This window comes from Strigops habroptila, chromosome Z (assembly GCF_004027225.2).
Source record: "Strigops habroptila isolate Jane chromosome Z, bStrHab1.2.pri, whole genome shotgun sequence".
Lineage (NCBI taxonomy): Eukaryota > Metazoa > Chordata > Aves > Psittaciformes > Psittacidae > Strigops > Strigops habroptila.
The window spans coordinates 12,193,644-12,210,248 of record NC_044302.2 but is presented as its reverse complement, the minus strand read 5'-3'; the positions used below and the strand labels follow the sequence as shown (position 1 = coordinate 12,210,248).

Here is a 16,605-nt window from a genome sequence, read left to right as displayed (position 1 = left end):
GAAAGTAAACTGGGAGATATGCTCCAGGATTGCACCTAATGTTCCTCAACCAATTTAGTAAATCTAATGAGATTATAAAACAATGCAGAAGTGAAACAAATTAGGACGCTAACTTCTGAAATACCCTAGGTCTGGGATACTTGACTTTGCAATTTCACTCTTTATCAGTTCTTTTTATGTAGAATATCTATGTAAAGACAAATTGTTTCTCATATCACTATTCTGAGTAAGAAGCAGATGATGCCTCAGTCACCAAAGTGAATGGAAATGTCATTATTCTGCACATTTGCCCCTGTATTTAGTTTCCTGAAAGAGTAGATTTAATGCAGATGGACTTGATGCATTAAGAATATTCCCTAAGTAGAAATGCAACATTCCTCTCTCACATCTTGGATCACAAGCCTGACTTTGTAGGAAAGAGACAATTATCCCACTGCCACACAAGCATGCCTTTTTGACTCTCACTTCAGTGACAAGCTTCAGCGACGAGATCCGTGTTCAGTAGTTTCAAAACTGCTGCTTATGCAAGACTGAGTATGTCTTTCTCCCCTTTAATTTTAAACAGATTTGGTTTGTGGCAGCAGTTGTGACAACTGCACTGAATTTGGGCTACAATCAAATAGATAGCGTTTCTTAGCTTTCAAAATACATTATTTGGCTTGCAGAAAGCATGCTGTTCTTTCAGTTGGAAGGTAGGGAGGCCCATATATGTGATTTGAGCTGTTTGCATGTTTGGACCATGCACAGGATGTAGTCAAATTAATAGTTTTCTACAATAAAATACAATGTTTTGGAGTATTTTTAAAATTATGACAACTGTTTGCATATAGAAGTATAAACAAAATGTATTAGGCAGAGGTCTATTATCTCTCAGAAAGTAACTTCACTTGAGAGTCAATTAGGTTCATATGAGAGCCAAATTGAAAAAAGAAATGCAAATATCTGAACTACACACAACTATAAATAATGTTTAAGGTTGCTAGCAAATATGTGTCCTTCCATAAACACAATTATGTAACCCAGTATTTGGTTATTAACTCTCCCTAAAATACTTGCTCCCTATCTTGTCATGAGAAAGACTCTGGAAATCATTAACCTCCTGAAGACAACAACTACACGTCCCCTGTGACCCTGTGCCACAAGGCCTAATTACAGCCCCAGTTCTGCAGCTGGGGAGAAATACCATTTCCTACAGTTGCTGACACTGCTGCTTACACTTCTTCTGTGCAGCCTGCCCCATGAATGGTTACTGCCATGTGAGCCAGTCACTTGACTGCCTTTGATCTTAAGAACTCAGGGAAATGGAGACAAATAAAAAATAGCAAAATGAGCAAGGGCTCTCTAATTCAGAAAATCTGACTAAAACGTGATGGGGCTGGGTTTTACATTTAGTGCCTATAAACCCTTTAGCTTTTCTGCCTCCTTCTTCAGAGACCTAAAGTATTAACTTTCTGTCAGACAGGGAGAGGAGAGACACTTGAGAGCTGAATTCACATCATCCCTTCCTGCTCTCCTCTGTGACTGTCCCTGGCTCCCCCAGAAGCGGATCCTTGTGCTTTAGTCAATGAGCTAATAAATTGGGTTTGTTCAATGAGAGGAAGAAGGCTGCTGCCTCTCCCACAGAAACAGCTTTCTCTGGGCGGCAGTAACAATACATTGAGCTTGCATCCACCCCTTTGAGGGGCTCTGGGGTTCCTCAGTGGCCTGAAAAGTATGTGACACAAACCATGCTATAAAGGTCAGTGTTTCTATTCTTTTCTACAGAGGAATATTAGCCTTCCACGACATCCAATGCCCCTTTCAACTAGTACATGACATGGCAGTTTCTCTGCCTGTCTCAGCGTTCAATTAAAATACCTAGCCAAAATATTTTAAAGGAATTCAGTGGAACGTACAAACCAGATATATTTCTTCAAAAGAATTTATGAAAGCATTTAACAGAAATGTCTTACCTCCTATGTCCCCTTTAGTAAGAAAAGGTGTGTGATTGGAAACTCAATAACTATTTAATATCCGATTTTTTAAATTCTTTAAAGTTGTACATAAAAGAGGATCTCTCTACAATTCAACTCACTATTTCAGTTTGAATTGTCTTTAGAACATTTTAAATTAATTTCAGACACTGTCAAGGCTTTTCTGCCAACTACCTATTTTAAGTGTTACATACCAATTTCAGTAGTAGAGTCTTTGGCCTCTGGTGTGTTTTTAAGAGCTCATCAGAGGAAAATACAGTAATATTGACAGATTTTTTGCATCAGTGGACAGATGGACTGCTGCAAAAGAACTACTGTACCAGCCATACAGTCCTAAAGAGCAGACTTTTCCATGTTGATGAAAACTTTTGCGCATTGAAGGTGTCTACCCAGATCTGTAATTCAACAGAGTGCGAAAAGTCTAAGCTGCGTTTCAGTACACAGAGGTACCAAGTGAACCAAACCAGTGAACCAACCCACAGAACGTGTGCTTAACCTGCTTTCTGTAGCCAGAAAATTCATATTACTAGTTTCATAAACAGCATAAATACATTTGCACCATTTTTCTAAACAGGCAAGACAACTAAAGCACAGTGGGAACAAAAGTTCAGTCCCATCTTCTGCTAGACATTCAGAATGAATTCTCTGTAAATCTCAAATTCCCAAGGCTAGTAAGAGATCCTTGCAACTGCTTTTCAGAAACACTTAGCTTAGTATGTCCTTATTTTCTGACACTATAAATAATGTATTAAGTAAACTGAGGAATTCTCTGCACCATCCTCACTCAATACAGCACCATATTAGCTCTCAAGTTCTGAAGACAGTCTGCAACTTATTAGGATGATGTACTGCCAAAAATGTTACATGGAATTAAAGGTGGCAATGAAACACAAAGCAAACTATGAAGAAGAAAGGAACAAGATTCTTCAGGGGAGAAACAGTGGACGATGGAGGATACACACTGTTATTAAAATGGCAAGATATCCAGTCTCATTTTGCCTCAATTGTTATTGCTCCCTTCGAAACTGTTCAAACAAACAGTGCTGCTGCCAGCTTCTGTAACAGGAAAATTACGCATGTTCTGACTGGCAATCCAGAAAACCCACGCTAATGTGGTAAATTTAAAGGATAAGTGTGCTTTGTGCATTAAGTACATTTTTATCAAAGCTATTCTATTAGTAATACTGAGAAATGCTCAACTACCTTCACCAGTGAAATACTTAAAATCACAGCAGCAGTTAGCTCTAAAAGCATTTACTGGCTGCCCTGAAAGCAGAATCGGAGAAAAGTAAGATTTTCATCAAGCCAGGCAGTTGTTTCAACTATGAAAATGTACACTTGATGAATTAGCTTGCCTGCAATACAAAGGCCTACAGTGAAGTACCCAATAGTCAGTGCTTTCCAAAGCTTTTTAAGGTTAATTGAGTATCCTCCTCAAAGAACACACATTCTATCCTCTTTTTCAACAGAAGATTTCTGTTGAGCTTACACGTAAAATACAGACAATGCTTGAAACAGACTGAAGCATGACACACATGTTCACTCAAACTCTGACCTCAGTTTTTGGCAAAAGCTTCCTGCAAAAACACACCCGCGTAACTGTCACCACTAGTTTAAAGAAATTTAAAAACAAAACAAAACAAAACAGAATATTAAGATACCTTTTAAATCTTATTAATACTTGTTTATGTGGTTTTTTTTTGAAGTGTTCTATGGAAAATGTTGTATGTTCTATCTCTATTCTCCATTAGGAGCTGTTTAAACGTGGAAATTAATTTTGCCATCTTGTTGCTTTCCAGCACTTTCTAAAATGCAAACATAATTGCCTTGACAGCCTGAATGCTTCCATCAAACTTGTCAATTCCTGCTGACATGTACTGATCTTTTACCTGGCTTGACTGCTTTCATTACAGCCCGTGATGACTTCAGCACCGCCTCATAGATAGCCCTCTGGTCAGGAGTGAACTTTCCATTTGCAGGGAAGGTGCAGGTGATGTCAGAGCCATAGCAGTAATACTCTCCTCCCATATCAAACAGGCTGAAAAGGAAATGGGGGAGGGGAGGGGAAGAAATGAAAATTTAATGCCAGGAAAGAGTAGAACAGAAGATATTTCTCTTGCTGTGCACTTAAAAATCATCTGCATTTTGGGAGTTGGCCACCACTTGAATGCTGTTCCTAAGTAAAATAAGACAACAGTTCCTTGGAATCTCCTAGCAGAAAAGTATCTGCACTATATATGGCTTAAGTGGACACCCCTATGGGCTGTGCTGGTCCTGGATGAAAACGCTAAGAGAATTCATGAAGGAAGATAAGAAGTACATGAGGAATCCACGCTCTTCAGTTCCAGTTTCTAGAAAACACGCATTCTTCTTTCCTTTCCTGAGAAATGCTAGTACCACATAGAGGGTCTAACCTCAAAACTTAACAGAGAAATGTTAGTTAAATTATGGCCTTTTGTATCTAAGTGTCAAAATGCATCTGATGGTTTAAATAAAACGTTCCCAATAAAGGTTGACTGCCACTCCTCACAGTATAATCTTCCCTTTAAGACAAACTTGCCTAACAGGGATTAAAGAAACAAAGATTATGGGACAATGCAACCAGAAAAGAACATTTAATACAGTTTTCTGCATCAGAGGTAGAAGAAAAGAAAATATTAACTGCTTTCTTTTATGGGGACAAAAACCCTGGTTTACCCTTTGAGAAGTGTATTTATTCTATACATGCATCAATGATTCACCACTGACTGCTCAGCTGCCAGAAATCAATCTACAAGAATAGCAAGTGGGTCTCCACACCCTTGTGAGAATCAGGTTAGGCATCTGCAGAACTATGCTGCTTGAGACTACCTGATAAGGCACTGCACTGGTTTCAGCACGATCAAAAATCAGCAAATAACCAAGTAACCATTTGAATCAAACAACAGTCCCCCTAGTTCATCATATATTGATTACATATAGGCACACAGTACATGTAAGACTTCGGTCTTGATGCACGGTATTTGTGACCTCGTGATTTCTTAGGTAACGAATGAGAGTTGAAATCTGCTAATTTAAGTCTTCTTCCAGTCACCTCAAACAACTGTATGAGACTCTCATCATCAGAAGAAATACAATTTTCCTTCACGGTGCTTGAAAACCTTGTAGTCTTCTTCCTCTCGCTTCTGCTTCACAGCGAGGTCAGTCAGACAACACAAGCAGAAGGAAGGACACTCTACTGGGGCACCCTCTCTGCCACTGAGTCCTAATTACAGCAATAATTAGGAAAACTGTGCAGCGTACCTCTGCCATCAACCAGCATACATGACTAAGTAAAGATAAGCGTAAGCTACTATAAAAAGTGCTACAGCACTCGGCTGTAAATGTTCACCACTTCCAAAATAACTGCCACTGCAAGCAATGGACAGTAAGTAAACAAAGGCAATCATGATAAAGCCAAGTAATATTCCAGCAGGGTTGGGACTCTCCTTGCTGCACTGCATAAACAGACACATACCAATGAAGTTTACTCCAAGAAACTTTAAAATCCACCCTACAATTTCTTCCAAGAATAAATCTTCGCACTGAGTGCAAGCCCTGCTGAAGTCATCACCAGCCTCCCCACACTGGGCAAGGTTCATCTACAGAGAGACTTGCAGGACTGGAACTTCAGGAACAAACCCCATAGTTTACAGATGCGGAACTGCACAAGGCTTAAAGCTACAGGAGCAAATTCCTTAGGAGAATGCCACAGAGAGAACTGCAAAGCTATGTATGGACACACAGAGCTAAACCAAACACTATATACATTCACGTAAATATGAAATTCGGTATGTTAAAACCAGAAAGTTGCTAATTGAAAAAAGATACACAATAGGCAGCAATGTTGGGCCCAGAGGGTAAGAAACCCCTGCAGAATTTGACACCAACACAGCAACTGTAAGCCAGCCTAGCCAAACCTCAAAATCAGAAACCCCATCAACACTGCCTAAGTTTTGATTTTATGGTTAGACTCACTGCTAAAAATAACTAACGATACACAGAGAAAATCTAAGGATACAGAAAACTAGTTGCAGCAACTAAGAATCATGTAAGAAGCTGCTACATTCTCTAACGTGCCAAGAAGATACAGATTTCAGACTAGTTATAAATCTTTCAAGCTGTCCTAGACTGAATCCTTTCAAAATCACAAATCAAATTTCATGGTGCATTGTGGGATTCGCAGCAGCTTTGTGGCCTAACTCTGTTGCATTTGCAAGTCTGAAGTATGAACTCAGCATGGTGACAGTAAAGCTGTGACCAACAACTTCCAAACTCCCTGTCCACATCTACTGAAAGTTGCTATGCTTTCTGTATTTTACCTGAAGAATAGTTATTCTGAATTTACCACAGGCAAAGCTATGTCTTTAAACTTAAAATTATCAGCATTTTCTCAAACCCATTCATCATTTGGTGGTTGTTAAATAGTTTTTTGTTACTGGAGCACTAGGTAATGGCAAAAGAGTATCACAAAGCTGATGGTACACCAAAACAAGGCTCACAAGCTAGGAAGCACCATTAGTTCAGGTTTCTTGGCTTCCAGACAAGAGAAGACATGAGGGAAGATGATCAAATTCCACGCTGGAGCACAACGCATCATCCAGCCTGTGTGCTTCGGTGAATAAGCATCCAAACCAAACTGTACATTTGGGAGATATTTTGGCTTGTATTGGGAATTCTCTTCCATTTAACTTCAGCTGGGAACATATCCATTAATTAAAATGTTGCCCAAGACATGGACATAGCCCATAGTTATCCTGAGGAAATAATGGGAGGCTGGGAAGATCCCAGTTTCATATCTTTGCTTGCCAGGCAAAGTAAGTGTTGAAGCACATTTAAGTCAAATAAAATTCATGTGAGCTACTACCTTCTCCAGATGACAAACTGGAAAAAGTTTCTAAAAGCAGGTTCCTTAAATCCTGGTTCCTTAGAAAAAATACATTTATTTTGCCCTGAAATTAGATAGTAACTGCTAATGAACTGCTAGTAAAAGAGGTATTATAAATGTATTTTAGTATGTTCTCAATTGCATGGACAAAATTACCTACCCAATAATGAAGTCTTACAAAGGGTCTTGCACAGAAACAACTACTTAATGTTATTTGTATTGTTATCAAATGTAGCAGCAATCTAAACAAACCAAATGCACAAATGAAAATAGGCCTTACAGGCATCTTGATCTATGGCTTACCTTTTTAGAACTGTTTAATCTAGAGTAGTATATGCAATAATATAACAAAGTATCTCCAAACTCCATTGTATTTCCCTTTTTAAGTGCTATACATATAGCAGACTATGTATGTTGGCTGTTATAAAACTTGACTGTGAACTCAGTTTTCTGTTGAATGAAGAAAAAATTCATTCCAGAACATCCCTTTTCCCACTCCTTTTTCAGCAAGGATGCAACTGTTAATTGCTGATTTCAAGGAATGCAGGGATGACCTGTCTGAGGTTTTCAGGTTTCTGAGGCATCTTGAATGGGAAGGTGGCTGGAGAAGGAGTATTGCTGATCAGTGAGAGGTGGGTGGTTGTATGTCAAAGTTCTCACTGATCTAGTGTGAAGCTGATGAAGTCTTCTACTGCACAGCTCAATCTCTTCAAAAACTTTCAAAGAGAGAAGCTCATCTTGCTTTGCATTACTTTGTTGGGAGCAAAAGCAGCGAACACCTACCTAGCTCCTTTTCAGGGTGAAAAGTACATGATGTATAAAGCAGATATAACAGTCAGAAGACCTGAGCACTCTCTAAAACTTCCATGTTACTATTTCAATTGTTTTCTAGAATAAGTAAGAAGCTATACCACAAGTAAAAGACGCACAGCAAAAATATTCCAAAATCCTTCTTGGAAGCATGGGCATAGCTCTCCTAAGGGAGGTCCCAGTTCTGTGCATATATACAATCCTTCCTCCGGAACATATTGCAAAATACTGTAAACATTATTAACTAAAACTGAACAATGCAAAGTATGAGAAAAATCAGATAACCTGTCAGTTGCTCTACTGAGAGAATGACTCGCTTATGTATCACTAATACATTAGCCAACAGAGTCAAAAAAAAGGTGCATTCTGCATCTGTTTTAGAAGTCACCTTCAAAAATTACTATGAGCATTTCATTCCTTTCATGTGGAAAAGGTCTGACACCACAATTTATAATAATTTTGTACATAAACTGGTATCAAGTTGAAAAGAAGCAGAAACACATGTCACATGCCACAGCCTTGCAGAAAGCATCAGCTGGATGTGCCCTTCCTTACAGGAGCTTCTAGGCCTTTCCACATCCGACCAAACAGGGCTTCTGCTCCCTGTGCAGGAACTGAGGACGGGAGTCTGGAGAAAATAGTTCAAGTCCTGTCGATTTTCATAGAACCACAGAATCACAAACTGGCTTGAGTTGGAAAGGACCTTAAAGCTCACCTAGTTCCAACCTCCCTGCCATGGTCAGGGGCATTAGACCAGGTTACTCCAAGCCCCGTCCAAGCTGGCCTTGAACACTGCCAGGGATGGGGCAGCCACAGCTTCTCTGGGCAACTCGTGCCAGTGCCTCACCACTCTCACAGTGAAGAACTTCCTAATATCTAATCTAAATCTCCACTCCATCAGCTTAAATCCATTCCCCTTGTCCCATAATTTTTAAGTGAATTCAGGCTTCTGAGTCAGTACTGTAACTGATATGCTACATGACAAGATGTGCAAAAGCTCTTTTCCCTTCCTGAGCCTCTGAAAGAATACGGATGAGTAAGATGTCACTGTGTTACTTTCACAGAACATTGGTATCACAAAATGCAAATTTATAGTCACATTTTTGGCTTTCAAGCCCAGAAAAATAATACGCATTTTGATATTGATTTTAGCTTTCTTAACCTCTGACTGTGAAGCATCACAAAACACTTGGTATAACACTGTAGATTTGAAAACTGTGGACTATAAACAGCCATGTTCTTTTCTTCATAAATTCACTGTATACCATTTTTTAAAAATAAAGCATCATCTTCCTCTACGCATGTTTTACTTTTATAGGCTTGCTGACACTTTTATTGTCAAATAATTTGAAACTGCCAGGCAATGAAGCAAATTATGGCCAATATCACAATGGGAAGCAATACTTTATTTGGGATATCTGAGCCATGTGTATAAATGTTTATGATCCAATCACCAACCCAACCCAAAGACAAGCTCTCACAGGCACCTCTAGGGAAGCCTACAGCTACTCCCACAAGCTAACACGTAAGGCTGTCACCTTCCTGCTCTACGTATCTGCTCCGTCTGTACACTCAGAACTGGATCTCCTCACAATAGTTATAAAACCCCAGAGCGACAACTGAGGTGAAAGCCAGTTGGATTCTTTCCTGGTGCAGCGCACTGTGGTAAGGGGTTGTACTGAGTGTCACCCACCTGTCACCCATGTCCTCCCCAGCTTCTGTTCTCAGGACAAAACCTTTCCTTCCCCAGAGTGGGTCTGTAAGACTAGCAATTAGACAACTGCCATCATTCTATCTTATCGTGCCCTCCTTGTACCTCGGTTAAAGGTGAACAGGTATGAATACTGATGCACTTTACTCAGCAACGTTTACTGAGGTTTTAGGGTTTTGAGCCATTATTAACCGAGCAGCCACACAGATGAACTGGTGCCAGTCCAGTCCTAGGACAGCAGGAATAAAGGCACACACAACCTCTTATCGCAATCAAGTCATCTCCAGCTGGAGATTTATTCTGTGTGATCTCACCGTTCTACGCTCTGAGTTCACAGAGAATGCTCTGAGCTTTATACTTCATGCAGCAATTAAGGTATTCACGCTCTAACAAAATCTGACCATTTGTTTGGTTAAACACATCTAAGGCAATTTCAAGCTTAAGGGAACTAGGTATCAGCATTTCTATGAGATACATCTTTGGAAATATGCCAAATGATTTGGAAATAGGGTGGTTTAATAGCAGACCACAAGAATGAATTATAGTAAATGGTATCACAAGTAATAAAATGGAGAGTGAAGTGACACACACTTTTTCATCCACTTCCCTCCTGACTAGCCAAGAGCTATCAATTAGAAAAGCAACACTAAGTAAGATAACATTGCAAACCCCAACAGAGAACTGGAATAGTACAGTGTAAAGTCCTACCATTCTCAGGAAGGTTTTTTTAAGAGGTATCCTGCTGTAACCAGCTTCCATCCGACAAGGTACGGAGAGTGCTTGTGCTGGCTCTGTCTTGAAGCCAGTTTTGGATTGCTGATTTAAGGCCAGCTTTTTGTTGTCAGCACCCCTGTCCATCAAAGAGTAAACTTGGGAAAATGGCAGAGAATATTTTTGTATAGGAAGTGGAGTTCTGGGTATTCACAAGAAAACAGTAAGTTTTTGTTTAAGCCTTCTGTTCAAAAGAAGATCCTGTAGCCCACACAGGTAGTGCAATTACAGACACACAAAACGGCTGTATGACTACTCTTCATTCAGCTGCAATTCACAAAACTGTGTGGCCCCATCTTTTTTGTGCTTGTCCTCATCCATGTCTTTTCATCGTGTCTAAACTTCTCCATGCTTTCCCATAGTTGTCCCTCTGTACCCCTGTCTCACTTAAGGCTTTCCCAGACTATCATAGATAATGGGAGGCTTGTCTCAACCTTCTCTCACAGAAGATGACAAGATATGCCATCACGCTTTGCTCAGATAGGAAGAGGGTGGGGAAAAAAAAAAAGATCAAATATCTGTCTATATAGAATTCTGACAGAGAGAGGATTGCACGCCTGTACCTCTACAATGCCAACTACAGAGATTTAAGTGGCTGTAAGAAGAATACACAGAAGTTTGAGCTGGCTGGATTTAAAAAATTAAAAAAAAAAAAAAAAAAAAAGAGAGAGAAAACAAGCAAAGAAAAAAGCCCAAACCCCCGATTCTCCAGGTGTTGGTGCCCTGCACTGCTCAGGGTTTTTCTTACAGCAGCAGGGCAGCAGTGGGATGCAGAGGTGGGCAGCAGTAGCAGGTATGCCCAGCCACCCCAGCAGAGATGTCGCTCTGCTCCGCTGCTCCATCCCCACTGTCCAGAAAAAATGCTTTCCTCAACCAACAACAGTGTGTGAGAGTGTCCTCTCTCACAATGATTTGAGCCAAGCAGAAGACCTTCAGATGCATTAATCTCATGGGATATGAATTCTCAATCTCACTGAATTCACCAACTGAGCTGCATGTAAGAGCTGGTTCAGTAAACACCCACGTATTCTAGTAAGATTTTATGTGCTATTTTCACACACGGGTTAAGGAGGAGTCCCTTGCTTATAGTATTTATCTCTTGAAGAAATCTAAGACAACAGCTTCTGCACTAAATAAACCAACTTCCATGACGAAGTATAACCACTCTTCCCCCCTCATGCAGTTTGTATTAATGTCTTATTAAAAATGTTAGGTTTGCCTGAGCAAAGAGCCAAAAAAACTTTTGATTGGCTTGTTCACAGCCAAATTTGCCCCCAAGTGCCATCTCCCAGTGCTTCTGCTAAGCAGAAGGATGTCTCTAATACAGAAGTGCTGCATACAAATAAAGAATTGGGAACACCAAGCCAGTACTGCTGGGTTAGAAGGAGGCAGCAGCGTGGATGCTTCACAAGATGCAGAAGGTAAAGTGTCAGCACTGCCGATGTAACACCTCGGCTAGTCCCATGCAGGCAATACGCCAGAGATCAGGGGTAGTCTCAGGTAAAGTTCTGACAGAAGGCTTACCTGTTTGACTTGTCTTTTTGCTGAACGGGTGATTTTTTCCTGCCTTTATTATTCTAATTATTATCCATTTTTAATAGACATTTTTAATAAGCAACAGTGCTCTCTTTAGCAGAGACAACTCTCTGCTGAAAAGTCAATCTAACAGAGATGGTGGCAAACCCCAAGTTTTGGCCAGTTTCCATTCATCAGGAACCTCCCCATTGGAAAGGAGGTATCTGGGGCATTCACAGCTCCAGCTGACTTGCTCAAACAAGGAGCGAGGATGTCAGAGCTGCAGGGAAGAGAAGGGAGTGTGCTAGGAAAAACCTGTATTGGCAGCTGAGGACTTCCCAATCAAACTGAGGGCAGCAAACCTCACTAGCTTCTCACTCCATGGGAGACAGCAGCACAGGGCAACAACAACACAGCTACATTTTCAAGTTACTAAAATTTTGCAGTTAACTAAACCACTCAATTTCCAGATGTCTACTGAGAAGTGAATTGTAGAAATTCGATACTTCTAATGTGGGACACCATTCCTAAGTGCTAACATTTGGACTTAAGAGCCTTAGCTTTCAGCAGCTGTTTTTGTACTCTGCCCTATGTTCCCCAGCCTGGACAACCAACCACCAGAGATCACAGGAGTAGGTGAAGTGTCAGACCTTACTTATTGATTTTTACTGTAAATACTGTCAAGTTTTATTATGTGTGTATGTGTGCATGCACACACACACATCAATGTAAAATAACCCACAATTTTTTCCATGATAAAATCTGGGCTAGTGTCCAATGCTACAGGTTCATTCACCTTTTTTAAATATCCTATAGTTCTTGGGGTTATTTGAGCAACCTCCAAATTGTCAGTTCTCAAATGGAATCCACCAGACAGGGTTTCAGAGTACTCTACAGAAGGTAACAACCGAATGCAAAAAGCCAGAGAAGACAGCTGCTAGCCTTTCCATGGACAGGTCCAAATGTTCAAGCCAAGTGCACAGTAATGAAGGCAGCAATCAGTATTTCAGAAAAGGAGGCTGCCCATTCCCTTGTCAAGCATGCTATTTTGCCAGTAAGAACATTTGTTTTTATTATCCAGAAGAAACACCTCCTCTTCATGGCAGCACCTCAGGTCGAAATTACAGCGCTGCAATGTACAACTGAAATCAGAAATATTCTTGCCTTAAAGATCTAAATTGGCTCAGCCTAGATCTGGAGCAGTATTACACTAGAAGGACTCCTCCTGAGGCCCCATTTTGCAAGACTGTGTCTGCACCATTAACAAGTGGTTTTCTGAAGAGACACAAGAGAAGACCCAACAGGGACTAGGAATTATATCTGGTAACCATACCTTCCCTCTGCACCATACAGTGGTTTAAAAGCCAGGGAGACTCCCCCTAAAATTTCATTTTGACCTATACAGTTGAGTTCCTCACACCAAGAGCAAGGAGGAACATCTTGCTATCAAAATCCATCCAAGACAAACGACATATATCAAGAGTATTTCTATCATACTTCATCTGTATCTGTATTAACAAAGACCACCATAAAAAGCCAATTACACTGAATGGCATAAATTACCAGTATTAAACCAACAGCCATTAAAAAAGTACTGGGTTTTTACCCTGCTTGTTTTCTTTAGAGATGAACCGCCCTAGTCAAATCAGTCCAACAGCAGCTAAAGCTACTTCACGTTCTTGGTTTTTTTTCAGACTACACTGGGAGTGCTAGGCTGAAACTAAGACAGATAAAACTCATCTGCAGGTGACAATTAAAAAGACATTTCACATATGCTATACAGAACATAAAATTAGGAGGCAGACCATAACACAGAACTTAAAGGAAAGCTAAAATTTGTTACAGCAAACAATTAATACTTAGCAACCTCTGCATTGGTTAAAAGGCTTATACATTTCTGACAGTAGGCAACCTCATAGCCTGAATTAACCAGTACCAACAGAAAACATTCAATTAGAGAAAAATTATTGTTAATTCTAGCAAATATATTTTTCTATTTTTAATCAAATTCAATTTTTCTAGATTAGCATAAAATTAATATAGTCTATTAACTACAACAAAAGGAAAAATATCTACACTTGATGAAAATAGTAAATATTAATCAAACCAGAGGAATCAAGCCAAAGGAATTATTTCAGAAATGGATAGCCAGTTGATTTTGCAATCAACCAGTAAGCAGTAGCAATGTACTTCATATTATTATTAGAAACAAAACCATAACCAACAACAAGTTGTTTCAAAACTGCAGACTGAAAGGTTAAAGTTAACCATAATTTTTGTGTATTATTACAGCACTGAACTTCAAAATGCATAAAAAAATGCACAAGGCCAAATGAAAATACTAGTCTCAGCCACATAAATAGTTGAGTATTTACCTCTGACACATTAATATCCTGGGATCTTAAAAGAGGTGCTTTCAAAAAGTAATAAATACAGTATTTTGTTCCGTAGGATAAATTGTTATAATAGCAGACAATGAAGTACTTGGGATGGAAAAGGGAGGATTTCTATTATCTGATGCAAAAAGATTGGTCAGTTTCTGCTTTTTAATGCAACATTGCCCCCACCTGGACAAATGAATTTTAGGACAAACCAAATTTAAAGGTTGGCATTCGTATCATAAAACTTGATAAAACAAAATGTAAATGCCAAAAAAGTTTGGAAAAGTCACAGCAACCTTCTATCATCTTTTGTTGTATACTTTTTTCCAGCTCACCTAAGTCTTTCAGTTTTATTGAAAGTCTTCTCAATATTTTCCTGAAATAAATGACAGCCACTTAGTAGTCATAAAAAGTCCTTTTACATTATACACTTACTCATTCCTGAAAAAAAGACAATAATGCATTTTCTACAAAGAATACTGTATAATCAGGTAAATATGCTGATATAGTTTCAATGCAATATGTATACTGCATTTGCATATTGTGTGTACATATAAAAGATAAATGTACTTTGCTTATTCGAAAAACAACAAATCTTTGGATTGTAGAAAACCATACATTACACTTTCAGATCAAAGAAGTAAACTTAGCAAGGTAACTTCTCTTTCACGTAATAGAAGAATTAGCCTTCATGAATAACCATGAAATCTGACCAGTTCTTGCAATAAGCCACTTAGTTTTGCAATACTGTTCACCTTGGAATGAACAACAACTCCAGGAAACCTGAAAACTGTCCTTCGTCTCTTCTGAGTAATTAAAAAATTAAAAACCCCAAACATTTGGCATTTTCTCCTCTCTGTTTCACCCAGAACAACCTCTCACAACAACCTCTACTTGCAGTCAAAAAACCTGTGATGAACAAAGCTTCTGGAACGACGAGCACTAGAAGTTAAAAGAGATCTTTTGACAGAACCAGAAGTTATAATAATAAATTAAAAAGTTATTAAAAGGTACATATAAGTGCCAAATGTAAGGAAACAAACCCAAACTTAGCACAACTTGAGTGGAATGCACATTATACACATAAAGGCAGTGCTCCTGGAAGGCTGCTAGGCCTTTGCTCTGGGAAGTACACCATGTTACCAATATTAAAACATGGGATAATCACAACCTCCTTGCAGAGAGTGGAAGTTTTTTTCTTAGTGCCCCCTGGTGTCAATATTATTCTGATACCTTAAATTTGCATTAGGATATTAAGGAAAGAAATAGAAACAAAAATATTCCTCAGAGTTAAATAATTCTGATAAAGTCCTTTTGCAACACTAAACTGCTTTCCATATCCCCAACTCCATTATTTGACTAAGCAAATAACAATACCTGTTAACATAGCCAAGACATATTTAAAACATTTAACATAGATGCATTATGCTAAGACTGTACTTTTATGACAGATGTATTTGACTTTGTGACACTTAACAAAATCTTCCCTAGTGCTTATGTTCTGGTACCTGAATGCAATAAAACTATTTGCAGGTAAAACTTGTTTTATTGCCATCACCAGAAGGTCACAGGAACAGCAGTGAGCTTTTGCAGTGGGAAACATCCCGCTTCACTAAGAGTACTGAACCCAATGCTTTCATTGAAATCACTAAGGTTAAATCCGAGAGCGTTAAAAGAAACAGTCATATAAAATAAAACACAGCACCTGATGATCTAACCTGCTTCCATTTGAACTTCTAAAGTTAGTTTTAGTTTATAAATAACAGTCCCACTGTGAATATAAGGTTCATGGTCTCTGAGGTCTGCTGTACTTGACAAGCAGTTGACGCTGTACTCCCCTTATCTATGCTTTCACCCAGCCCTCTTAATAAATTACACTCTGGACATCACTCCAGGGAGGACTAGTATCCCCTGCTAATCGCTCGTGCAGCGCTGGGCCCTGGACCAGCAGGTGGACGCACTGAAGCGCCCATTTTGCTTGGGCTTTGCAGAGCAGACACATCTCAGCCTCAGGGCCCCACTGGCAAGTATGCTCCTAACAGGGACCTGCCCATGCATGGGGAAAGGCGAGCAGGACAGCCATGCATCAGCAGACATTCCTTAACACTGCGACATAAGAGAACATCTCAAATCGTTAAAAATGCTGAGTGCTTCAGCAGAATAGGCAATTATTTTCAGTATTTTGCAAAGCCAGAATGGACCAAGTAACCCTCCAAAATGTCATTAAGCGCTTGAAGGTCAGTGAACTTGCCAATAGAAGTTGCTTACTAAGTGCTGAATTTTCACTCAGACACATTTGTCGGGTACCACAAAAAGACCAAGACCTGCAACTCATGACACCTGCAGAAAACCATCTCAGGTAATAGGCATATCTATTTCAGTGACATCTGGGGTCAGGCTTATTTTCTCACATTTCTATTATTTAAGCGTGAGCCTCATCATGAAGAATCAATCTTTATTTTAAGATCACAGAAGTATTTTCTATCTGTCAGACATTGCAGGAGCCCTGCTGATCAACTGCAATAAAGCAATCAGCTC

General features: G+C 39.5%; 1 protein-coding gene across 2 annotated transcripts in view; it reads right to left on the bottom strand.

Annotated features, from left to right (window-relative positions):
* Positions 1-16,605, bottom strand: part of PEPD (peptidase D) — a 142,264-nt gene that overhangs the window by 38,622 nt on the left and 87,037 nt on the right. For both annotated transcript variants that reach the window (XM_030511500.2, XM_030511502.1), the window contains one exon: positions 3,863-4,011. In XM_030511500.2, coding sequence (XP_030367360.1) covers positions 3,863-4,011 — 149 coding nt within the window. The remainder of the gene's footprint in view (positions 1-3,862; positions 4,012-16,605) is intronic.